General features: G+C 44.0%; 1 protein-coding gene and 1 pseudogene across 27 annotated transcripts in view; both read left to right on the top strand.

The window, feature by feature from the left end:
- LOC105478874 (cyclin-J-like protein) overlaps nt 1-12,228 on the top strand; it is a 107,114-nt gene that overhangs the window by 24,558 nt on the left and 70,328 nt on the right. For 9 of the 27 annotated variants that reach the window (XM_071085662.1, XM_071085663.1, XM_071085661.1 and 6 more), the window contains exons 1-4: nt 1,477-1,877; nt 3,309-3,358; nt 3,997-4,068; nt 5,394-6,621. In XM_071085662.1, the coding sequence (XP_070941763.1) occupies nt 1,843-1,877; nt 3,309-3,358; nt 3,997-4,068; nt 5,394-5,641 (405 nt within the window). In that variant the 5' untranslated portion in view covers nt 1,477-1,842 and the 3' untranslated portion in view covers nt 5,642-6,621. Of the gene's footprint in view, nt 1-753; nt 948-1,172; nt 1,878-3,308; nt 4,069-5,393; nt 6,622-9,224; nt 9,376-12,228 lie in introns of those variants that run through there. The other 18 variants (XM_071085658.1, XM_071085657.1, XM_071085655.1 and 15 more) reach the window with 10 other exon arrangements.
- LOC105478873 (small ribosomal subunit protein eS4, X isoform-like) lies at nt 7,079-9,825 on the top strand (annotated as a pseudogene).

The raw sequence follows: 12,228 nt of genomic DNA on the forward strand, positions 1-12,228 counted from the left end.
AAATTGTTTTATTCTAAGGATATTAATAGGGAGCGTGCATGTCCTTTCAGCAACATGCTGGAGCATTGTCTAAAAAGCCCACTGAAGATTATTTAATTCTCTAACAGAATGTCCCTGTGTTTGCCTTTAGTATTTACTATTTGAATATAACTCAGACACTGTGGAGGTCTCTGTGGCCTTATATATTTCCATCCAGTAGAAGGTCTTATTCCAAAGGTTATGGTACCATTGTCCTGCACCATATGATGCAATTATGTATGTAACTTAGCAATGTTATTTAAACATCCTTTTTTTAAAAAAAAAAATTATTTCTTTAAAGAAATAATTTTATAAACAGAGATGGGGTCTCGCCATATTGCCCAGGCTAGTCTCGAACTCCTGAGCTCAAGTGATCCACCTACCTTGGCCTCCCAAAGTGCTGGCATTACAGGTGTGAGTCACCACACCTGGCCTATTTGAACGTTCTTTTAAAAATGTTACTATAACCCAGCATTTTGGGAGGCCGAAGCAGGTGTATCACTTGAGCTCAGGAGCTCAAGGCCAACCTGGGCAACATGGTGAAACCCCATCTCAATTAAAAAAAAAAAAAAAAAAAAAAAAATTCCTTTGAATGCCCAGTTCCTCAAAATGCTTTCTCAACCAGCTTTACCACCTTACTGAATCTCTCACTAATGAACAAATATTTGACATGTTCTAATTGTATATTTGTATGAGAGTCATGTTTTTAACTTTTTGAAAATTATGCTTTGACAGAATAAATTACCAGAAATAGAACTTGGTTCAGAACCTCACATATCTTCAGACCAAGAACAACTATGCTGGAGAAGCTGTATTTCCTTGACCATCACTGAGGAGGCTCATCTGCACCTGGAATGAATTAAGATATCAATGTCCTATTTTGACTGCATGTTGTTCAGAAATGAGACTTTGGGAAGTCTTAGCAGAGGGTAAATGCATTTTGTATGTGTAGGGGAATATAAATAATTTTGGGTCAGTGGGCAGAGGAGTTTTTAATAATTATTTGACACCCCTCCCTTCTGTGGAGCTAATTCCCCTCCCCTTGAGTGAGTCACCTGGTGACTCATTACTAATGAATAGAATATGGCATAAATGACAGAGCATGACTTTTTTCTTTTCTTTTCTTTCTTTTTTTTTTTTTTTTTTTGAGACAGGGTCTCACTCTGTGGCCCAGACTGGAGTGCCATGGTGTAATCACAGCTCACTCAGCTTCAACTTCCTGGGCTCAAGCAATCCTCTCACCTCAGCCTCCCAAGTAGCTGGGATTATAGGCACACACCACCACATCCAGACAATTTTTGTATTTTCTGTAGAAACAGGGGTTTCACAGTGTTGACCAGGATGGTCTTGAACTCCTGGACTCAAGTGATCCTCCCACCTCAGCCTCCCAAAATCCTGGGTTTACAGATATGAGCCACTACGCCCAGCCTGACAGAGCATGACTTCTGAGGGTAGGTCATAAAAGACATTGTGACTTCCGGTTTGTTCTTTGAACACTTGTCTAAAGGAAGTCAGCTGCCATGTCTCAATGACACTCAAGTGGCCCTATGGAGGGGCCTAAAACAGCATCCTCCCGCCAACAGCCATCAAGGAACTGAGGAACTGAGGCCCTTTGCTAACAGCCATGAGGGCACGATCATGGAAGTAGATCTCCTGCCCCTGTCAAGCCTTCAGATAACTGCAGCCCCAGCTGACTGCTCAACTGCAACCTCGTGAGAAACCCTCAGTTAGGACAACCCAGCTAAGCTATTCTCAAATTCCACAGAAACTGTGAAATAATACATGCTTTTGTTTTAAGCAACTAAGCTTTGGTTAATTTGTTACATGGTAATAGACAACGAATACAGCTGGCTTATCAGGTATGTATAGTTTAAGGCTTTTCATGTAGATTGCAAAATTGCCTTCCTGAAATGTTATGCCAATTTACACTCCCAGGAAGAATTGCATAAGAGTGCTCATGTTCTCAGTCCTTCCTCTTGTTAAGTGCTACATTTTTTCTTTATTCTTTCTGATATTCTTTATTCTTTCTGATAGAAAATGGTATCTTATTTTATTACTCTGATTTATATAGTTTTAAAGTTCAGTGAGGTTGAACACTTTTCATGTATTTATTATCTGTTTTCTGTATCTCTTGATCAAATGCTGTGTATATATATATTCATGGTTAAATTGTAGTGTTAATTTTTTTCATTCATTGATTCCTAAGGTCTATTTGGCTCTTAAGCATCTTATATCTGCCTATTACTATGTTGCAAGTATTTCTCTTAGTTTGCCACATAGATATCCTTATGTGGGGGACATGAAGATGTACTGCCTACAATCCTTTCAAGGAAGATTGGTGCCAGCTGTCTCTTGCCTCAGTTGCAGAGAGCTGCCTTGCCCAAGAGTATGCTCTTCCTGTGACCCATATCCATGGACCAGTTGTTGTAGGGTGTAAAGGTCCAGCCATTTCAGCCCACCATGGTCCTGCTCTGGCAAGCCATTGACACTCCCGAGCTCTCCACAGGGTAGCATTACTGATCTGCATTGTAGTTCAACCACTCCCCTAGAGAAACCCTGCTTCCTTCATCTCCTTTCCACAAGTGTTGATCTGTAACAAACACAGTGCCCATCAAATTTCAACCTGGCATCTGTTTCTAGAATACCTAACCTGTGACATCCTGGAAATTAATTGCTTAATTTGTAATTGATATACTATCTATATACCTCTACACATAAATGCATTACTCTTGAAAATAATGTATTATGTTTCTTCATAGGGGAAACTGGTTCTTTTATAGAACAATTATTGGAATACAAACACAAAAAGTTGAGTGTTATTTAAAAACACAAAATCTTTCCCTATCAGCTGTTATGCAAGTCATTATCTATATCATATTTCTTCAAATAAAACCACCTCCTTATGCTGCGATATGTCCCCTGTCACTTACTATCCCCCTTTATCTTGTTTTTTTTTTTTTCTTCACAGCATTTTATTTGAGTATCTTTTACATCTGTATCTGCCTCCCCAGCACCTAGAATGGAACATGGCATATAATAGGTGTTCAATAAATATTGATTGACTGGATAGATGAGTAGATCAGTAAATGAGTAAGTGACATTTGGGTAAAGGTAGATAAAGTATATCCAGACCGATACCATATTTGTCCTTCTTCTTCCAGGAAAATGAAGCACAGTATTAATTTGTCTCATATAGAAGTTGCCAAAAATATTTATTGTATGTACACAAATGTATCCAGAGCACTCTAGAAACCACCTCTTCTTTCCCCCGGCCTCTCCTCTTTTTGCAGGCTGCAGGACTGCCGAGCTTCGAGGGAGCTGAGAGGAATGCTGTATTCAGGTGATCAGGAGTGGTAACAGATGGTTGGATGCCCTCATTTTGCAGATGCCTCTATATTTGTGCTGCTTAAAAGCATTTTAACTAGCATAGGGCAAAACATGTATTATCTTTTAGTTGCAGCCCTAGTTTCTAGAATCCCGGATTAGTGCGTAGCCCCCTAAACCTCACAGTCACTAATCCACTGCGATGGCTCCTCTGCATCTGTTGATGTTGGATGCTTTCAGCCCCTAGTGAATTCTACGTCTTTAATCTTGTTTGGTGCTGGTTTCTTTTTCCTACCATTAGCTCTTTGGATTGGAATGTGGTTGCCTCATATTTTTTTGTCAGATTCTTTACAGACAAGTAAATAAACTCGAAGAGGGTAAGTAAGGTGACACAGGAGATCTGAGATAGAGCTAGGACTTTTGCCATCTATCCTTGTCATCAAAAGCACTCATTAACCTTATTGTCATTCTGTGGCAGGGTGGTGGAACAGCACAGGTCGATTTAGAGGTTCAGGACAATGGGGAACAGTCACTTTCTCCAGTTCTTTTGTGCAAACAGCTGACCTAAGAGTAAAACTTAAGCATCCAGAATGTCAGGAAAGCACAGTCTATGTTCATATTTAAGTTCATCTATAGCATTTTTGTCACTTTTAGCTACCATTAGGATGCCTTTAAAGCAGTTATTGTCCAACAGATTTCCATTTAAAGGAAAGGATGTTTGTCATGGTAAGTAATTAAGCAATAGAACATTTCTTAGCTTCTAAGGGAAACCTTTCCAGGTTAAGTAATATGCAGAGGGGGAAATGTCATCTTTTATTCTTTTTCTTCAGAAGGAATTGATTAGACAGAACAACTACAGGAGACCCCAAATGTTGAAATCACCAGAAGGCCTTTAAATTGCATAAAATCAAATTTCTAAAAACATAATTCCACCTGTATTGTTGAAAATAGAGAGTCCAGGCACGATGGCTCACGCCTGTAATCCCAGCACTTTGGGAGGCCAAGGCGGGCGGACCACAAGGTCAGGAGATCGAGACCATCCTGCCCAACATGGTGAAACCCCGTCTCTACTAAAAATACAAAAATTAGCTGGGTGTAGTGGTGGGCGTCTGTAAGCCCAACTACTCAGGAGGCTGAGGCAGGAAAATCGACTGAACTCAGGAGGCGGAGGTTGCAGTGAGCCAAGATCAGTGCCATTGCACTCCAGCCTGGGTCACAGGGCAAGACTCCATCTCAAAAAAAAAACAAAAAAAAAAAAAACAAAAAAAGAAGAAGAATTAAAGTCCGTTTTATTCAGACGTATCACTGAGGGCTACAGCCCAGAAGCAGACCTCTAGAGAGGTCCATGAAACTACAGCGGCAGCATTTCAGCTCACTGCTTGTATACCGGTGTGGAGATTTTGTTTCTGCAAAATCTCATCAAACTTCCTTAGAAGTTGCATTGGGTGTAAAGTGCATTTGGTTATAGATTACATAGGCATAATCACTAACTTGCCAGACATGATCTTATGTGTAGAAAAAGGCAAGGACTGGGACCATTTATCTTTTTTTTTTTGAGACAGTCTTGCTCTGTTGCCCAGGCTGGAGTGCAGTGGCACAAACATATGTCACGGCAGCCTCAACCTCCTGGGCTCAAGCAATCCTCTTTCCTCAGCCTCCTGAGTAGCTGGAACCACACGTGTGGGCCATCATGGCTGGCTAATGTTTTTCATAGAGATTGGAGCGGGGGTCTCACTTTGTCACCCAGGCTGGTTGGTCTCAAACCCCTGGGCTCAAGTGATCATCCCGCCTCAGGTCCCAAAGTGCTGGGATTACAGGCGGGAGCCACTGCTCCTGGCCTCATTTATCGTTTGAGGAATATAGTGACTCAGGCAAGAGAGTTGGGGGTCGTGTGCTCTAGCCTGTTTGGTCCTCAAAGCATCTTTCCCCGAGAGCAGCAAGTTGCCACGGGGCTGGGGCTTTGTGACATTCTGCTGCAGGCGGAAAGCAGCACACGTGACTTCTTACATTTGCTACTTTGTCTTACATTTCTATTGTTGTAATCCCTCCAGGCCCTCTTACCCGACTTGACCTTGAGACCAATGGGTGTGTTGGAAAGAGGCTGGCAAGGTCTGAGGGTACAGCCTGTGGCGGAGGTGGGGCCAGGCAGGCCCAGCCCCTCAAGCCAGGCCGTGGGCCCCAGGGCCCTGCCGGATGGCCGCTCTCTGGGAGCTGCATGCAGAGGTGCCTGGTACCCCCAACCGCGCCCCACGGGGCACCTGACCTCCAGAGGAAGGAAATGAGTCTGGAGATGCCGTAGACGAAAGAGTTGCCGCTTCCTCCGCCTGGGATCACTCACAGATGCCTCAGGGAGGCGGCCGGCCCTGAGTCACGCTGAGCGCTGAGCCGGCTGTGACTCAGCGGGACCGCGGTCCCTTGGCTGCGCCTGGGCTGATTTGCGCCCCGCTTGTTTTCTGCAGAAGACAAGGCCGTCTCGGATTAGACTGCCCCTCCTAAACAACCAGCAACTGTTTTTCTTCCTCAAAGTGCAGTTTCCCTCTGGCACAACCAAAAATAAACACAAACCAGGCTCCTGCCCAAGGAGGAGGCGGGGAGGAAGACAGTCCCCGGGGCGCCCACCGAACGCATGTGAGAGCTCGCAGGTCACCTGCTTGCATGAATCTGTGAAGCAAGCAGCCATGAAGGCAGAGAAACCTCTCCCATCGCAGGCTGCCAGCACAGAGGCTCTGATTGTTGAGTTGGCGCTGTGTTTATTTCCCCAACTGCCTCCTCTCAGGTTCCGTCCTAACTGCTGGACTCACTGCCGCGTGGGCCTGAGCACATTTCCTTGGCAAATTGTCCTCAGTGGAAGTTTTTTCTTCTCGATGTGGTGAGTCAGAGCTGGCTCACACACAAACACCAAGAAGCAGCCTCAGGGACTAAAGTGCTTTAAGGACACGAGGACCTATCCTCCCTCCCCCTATCTCAGTGGGGTGGGCCCACAGTTCCTGAAACCTGGCCCAGTGCAGTTCATTTGACAGGCAGAGGCTGAAAATGCAAATCACCCCAGCATAGGTGAGTGCACAGCAGAGACCATGCCCGAGCTGCAGCTTATCCTGAAATCCTGAAGGCAGGAAACACCGTGCCCACAGGAAGAGCTGGGAAGCCTGAACCATGCTAAGATGTCCCAGGGTGAACCGGAGCCACTGGTTAGTCACACTGACTTCACATTTCCTTCGTGAGAAGGAACTGAAGACAGATTCCAGACTTGCTGTGCATAGAATGTATAGTTCATTGCATGTAAGTAAACTCATGTGGTTCCAAATCTATAGGATCAATTCAGCCATTTTAGCGTTATGTCCATGACATCTGAATTTACAAAAATCTAAGTGTCTCTAAGCTAGAGATACCTGAAACTAAACAGACCCTACGTATTATTCATTTTATTTTTGAATAGATAATTCACTCATATATTCAGATATCAAATCCTCATAAAATGATATTCGTTAAGAATTCTCACTTCCATTCTGTTCCCATTCCTCTCTGCCCCCATAAGTAACCACTTCTACTACTTTTTTTTTTTTTTTGAGACGGAGTCTCGCTCTGTTGCCCAGGCTGGAGTGCAGTGGCCAGATCTCAGCTCACTGCAAGCTCCGCCTCCCGGGTTTATGCCATTCTCCTGCCTCAGCCTCCTGAGTAGCTGGGACTACAGGCACCCGCCACCTCGCCCGGCTAGTTTTTTGTTTTTTTTAGTAGAGACGGGGTTTCACCGTGTTAGCCAGGATGGTCTCGATCTCCTGACCTCGTGATCTGCCCTTCTCGGCCTCCCAAAGTGCTGGGATTACAGGCTTGAGCCACCGCGCCCGGCCTCTACTACTTTTTAATACATCCTTCCAGTGTATCATTATGCAGATATAAACAAAAATCAATATACTTCTGTGGTTGTCAGAATAATGGCCTCCCAAAAATGTCCTTGTGCTAATCCCCAAAACCTGTTTGTTACTTTATGTGGAATAAGGACTTTGCAGATGTGATTGAACTGAGGATCTTGAGATTGGAGATTATTCTGGATTACCCCAGTGGGCCCAATGTAACCACAGAGGACCTTCTAAGGGGGAGGCAGGAGGGTCAGAGTCCAAAAAAAAGAGAACTTGGCAGATGCTATACTGTCGGTTTTGAAGATGGAGGAAGGGGCCACGAACCAAGGAATGCAGGCAGCCTCCAGAAGTTAACAAGGCAAGAAAATGGATTATTTCCTAGACCCTCCAGGAAGGCAGCGTTCCTTAGACTTCTGACCTCCAGAACTAGCAGTGAATAAATTTGTGTTATTTTATTTTATTTTTTTTTTTTTGAGACGGAGTCTTGCTCTGTCACCCAGGCTGGAGTGCAGTGGCCGGATCTCAGCTCACTGCAAGCTCCTCCTCTCGGGTTCACGCCATTCTCCTGCCTCAGCCTCCCGAGTAGCTGGGACTACAGGCACCCGCCACTTCACCCGGCTAGTTTTTTGTATTTTTTAGTAGAGACGGGGTTTCACCGTATTAGCCAGGATGGTCTCGATCTCCTGACCTCATGATCCGCCCGTCTCGGCCTCCCAAAGTGCTGGGATTACAGGCTTGAGCCACCGCGCCCGGCCAAATTTGTGTTATTTTAAACCACTAAGTTAGTAGTAGCTTGTTACAGACACCACAGGAAATGAACACAACTATTTCCACCTTTTTCTTTTTTTTTTTTTTTAACTGTTATTTGAGGTTCAGGGATGCATGTGCAGGTTTGTTATGTAGGTAAACTCGTGATATGGGGGTTTGTTGTACCGATTATTTCATCACCCAGGTACTAAGCCTAATACCCAGTAGTTATTTTTTCTGATCCTTTCCCTCCTTCCACCCTCTGCCCTCAAGTAGGCCCCAGTGTGTGTTGTTCCCCTCTTTGTGTCCATGTGTTCTCATCGTTTAGCTCCAACTTATATATGAAAACATATAGTATTTGGTTTTCTGTTTCTGCATTAGTTTGCTAAAGATAATGGCTTCCAGCTCCATCTATGTTCCCACAAAAGACATGATCACTTTCTTTTTAGGGCTGCATAGTACTCCGTGGTATGTATGTACCCTATTTCCACTGTTCACAATAGCAAAGATATGGAATCCACTTTTTTCTTAATGAAAGTTAGCATACCCTGTATAGGGTAACCCAAAAGCCTTGGTGGAACTTTAGGCATTAATAACTTCAGAATTATAAATGCTACAAACATCACTTGGAAGTTTTATTGTATAAATCTCTTTTACGCTTATTTAGTTTTGTGAATTTTAAATAGCACATTTTATTTTTTGTTTCAGTATCTCTGATCAAAGATAGAAAACAATAATGAAACAAAAATACTAAGTTTAAAATTTATTATTCCAAATTCACAAGACTAAGTGAATAAGAAATGTATACAAGGCTGAGCATGTTGGCTCACGCCTGTAATCCCAGCACTTTGGGAGACTGAGGTAGGTGGATTGTTTGAACTCAGGAGTTTGAGACCAGCCTAGCAACATGACAAAACCCTGTCTCTACCCCCCAAAAAAAGAAAATTAGCCAGGTGTGGTAGTACATGCCTGTGGTCCCAGCTACTTCGGAGACTGAGGTAGGAGGGTCGTTTGAGCCCAGGAGGTTGAGGCTGCAGTGAGCTGTGATGGCACTACCGCACTCCGGCCTGGGCAACAGAGACCCTGTCTCAAAAATAAAAAAAATAAAAGCTCTTTCCTTGCCTAACGCAGTCATGGTTGTGGTCCCAAGAAGCAGCTGAAGCGGGCAGCAGCTTCATAGCATTTGATGCTGGATAAATTGACCCGTGTGTTTGCTCCTCATCAACCCACCCATCCCCACAAGCTAAGAAAGTGTCTCCCCCTCATCTTTTCCTAAAGAGCAGACTGAAGTATGTCGGACACGAGATGAAGCAAAGAAGATTTGCATGCACAGTTTCATTAAGATCAATGGCAAGGTCTGAACTAATGTAACCTACCCTGCTGGATTCATGGATGTCATGAGCACTGACAAGATGTGGAGAATTTCCCTCTGATCTATGACACCAAGGCTCCCTTTCCTGTACATCATATTGCACCTGAGGAGGCCAAGTACAAGTTGTGCAAAGTGAGAAAAATGTTTGTGGACACAAAAGGAACCCCTCATCTGGTGACTCACGATGCTCACACCATCTGCTACCCTGATCCCCTCATCAGGGTGAATGACACCATTCAGATTGATTTGGAGAATGGCAAGATTACTGGTTTCATCAAGTTCGACACTGGAAACCTGTGTATGGTGACTGGAGGTGCTAACCTGGGAAGAATTGGTGTGGTCACCAACAGAGAGAGGCACCCTGGTTCTTTTGATGTGGTTCATGGGAAAGATGCCAACAGCAACCTCAACAAACCCTGGATTTCTCTTCCCCAAGGAAAGGGTATGCACTTCACCACTGCTGAAGAGACAGACAAGAGACTGGTGACCAAACAGAGCAGTGGGTGAAATGGTCTCTGAGTGACACGTTAGATCTTTGTATGTAATTAAAAATAATATGGGCCAGGTGTGGTGGCTCAAGTCTATAATCCCAACACTTTGGGAGGCCAAAGGGAGTGGATCATCTGAGGTCAGGAGTTTGAGACCAGCCTGGCCAACATGGCAAAACGCCGTCTCTACTAAAAATACAAAAATTAGCCAGGCATGGTGGCTTGTGCCTGTAATCCCAGCTACTCGGGAGGCTGAGGCAAGAGAATCACTTAAACCTGGGAGGCAGAGGTTGCTGTGAGCCAAGATCGAACCACTGCACTCCAGCCTGTGTGTCAGAGTAGGACTCTGTCTCAACAATTATTTAATTAATTAAATAATAATTATTATATGGCATGATTAATCTAAAAAAGAAAGAAATTTATACAATTAAGTTTTCAAGTCGTGTTTCCTCTATGTTTATAGTACTTGTACTTCTAACATTATAAAAGTTTCGAACTACACTAAGACTTTTGGGATACAGTGGATATTGCTCAGCACTTTGATTTTTGTCAGTCAACAGTATATCCTAGGGTTTTTGTGTCGATACGCAAGGGCTTCTTTTTTTCTTTTATAGTTGGACAGTGTCCTCTCCTGTTGGTGTACCATGATTTATTTAAGTAGTCCTCTATTAATGGATACTTGGGTTGTTTTTAATTATGAAGTGTGCTACATGGGTAATCTTGTACATAGATCATTTTGTGTTGTGCAGGTAGATCTGTAAGTAAATTATCAGAAGTAAGGATGTTGGGTCAAAACCCTACTCTTTAGAAACAAGATTTGCATGAGCTTATTTGCAGGAAAGTAAAAAGAAGCAATAACAGGATGTTATAGATTGTTGGTAGATTGTGGTGGAGAGTGGTAGACTCTGGCAAAGATGGCTACAGTTATTCCTCCCGTCTCTCTGAATGTTCCGGTTCACTGTGACTTTGCCGCGCCTATCATCAAGAGGTCACGTTTATTTATTTACACATTTAGTTTTATTGACACATGTTACATGTATATATTTTCAGAGCACGTGTGATAATTTGATACATTCATATAATCAAATCAGGTAATTGGGATATCCATCACTTTTTTTTTTTAATTGAAACAGAGTCTTTCTCTGTCACCCAGGTTGGAGTGTGGTGGCATGCTCATGGCTCACTGCAGCCTGGACCTCTCAGGCTCAAGCGGCCCTCCCACTTCAGCCTCCCCAGTAGCTGGGACCACAGGCTTGTGCCACCACACCTGGCTAATTTTTTGTATTTTTGGTAGAGAAAGGGTTTTGCCATGTTGCCCAGGCTGGTCTCAAACTCCTAGGCTCAAGCAATCCACCTGCTTTGGCCTCCCAGAGTGCTAGGATTATGGATGTGAGCCACTGCGCCCGGCCAATATCCATCACTCTAAATAATTATCTTTTCTTGATTCTAAGAATGTTCAAATTATTCTCTTCTAGCTATTTGGAAATATATAATCAATTAATGTTAACTATAGTCACCCTACTGATCTATCAAACATCAGGTCTTATATCTTCTCTCTCATATATATTTGTACCCATTAATCCAAAGTCAAGTTGACTTCCTGACTCCTGGGATCTGGGCTGGCTAGTGACTGGCTTTGGCTAATAGAATGTGGAGAAAGTGATATTATAGGACTTCCATGCTGGAGCTTTGAAAGGCCTTGTGGCTCCCTCTGTCTCCTTCTGAACCCTGAGTCCTCCATGAAAAGCCTGGGTGCCTCCACAAGGATGAGAGAGTCAGAGAGCCAGCAACCAGCACAGGTGGGAAGGCCGTCATGGGCCATCCAGCCCCATTGGAGCCTGTGGACGACATGCAAGTGACCCCAGGCCAGACAGCAGGAATACTAGCCAAGCCCAGCCCAATCATCAACCCAGAGGCCTGCTGTTGTTGAAAGTTTCAGGTGCTTTATTATGCAGCAATAGAAAACCCATGCCTCAGGGAAGTAGTTTCTCTTCACAAAACCTTTTTGAAAGGATATACAGTATGTTAGTCATAGCAGGTAAATAACTTTCAGAGTAGCCTGTGGACTCTCAGAAATTTTCTGAGCAAGTCCAATTCAGCTCGTCTCATTTAGCAGGGAGTGCAGGAACTATGGATCCACATCTCAACCCTGAGCATGCCAAAAACCTGGCGACTCAGCACACTATCTCACTTTCACAAAGAGACAGTGGAAGGCTGAGTGTGTGTCGAGGGTGGCTAGGTGAAGGGGTCCCCCCGTCCCGGTGAGGCATTGCTTTCACTGTTGGGCAGCTTCCAAAGTGAAAGGGAAGGAAATCCACTCCTACAGCTTCCCTTCTGAGGCACACTAAGTCTCTTCTCAGTTCAAAAAATCAGGGAAATGAAGAGTCTGAAAGTGGCCTGTTTAGCTTAATCAGGCTCAAAG

Source organism: Macaca nemestrina, chromosome 19 (assembly GCF_043159975.1).
Source record: "Macaca nemestrina isolate mMacNem1 chromosome 19, mMacNem.hap1, whole genome shotgun sequence".
Taxonomy (NCBI): Eukaryota; Metazoa; Chordata; class Mammalia; order Primates; family Cercopithecidae; genus Macaca; species Macaca nemestrina.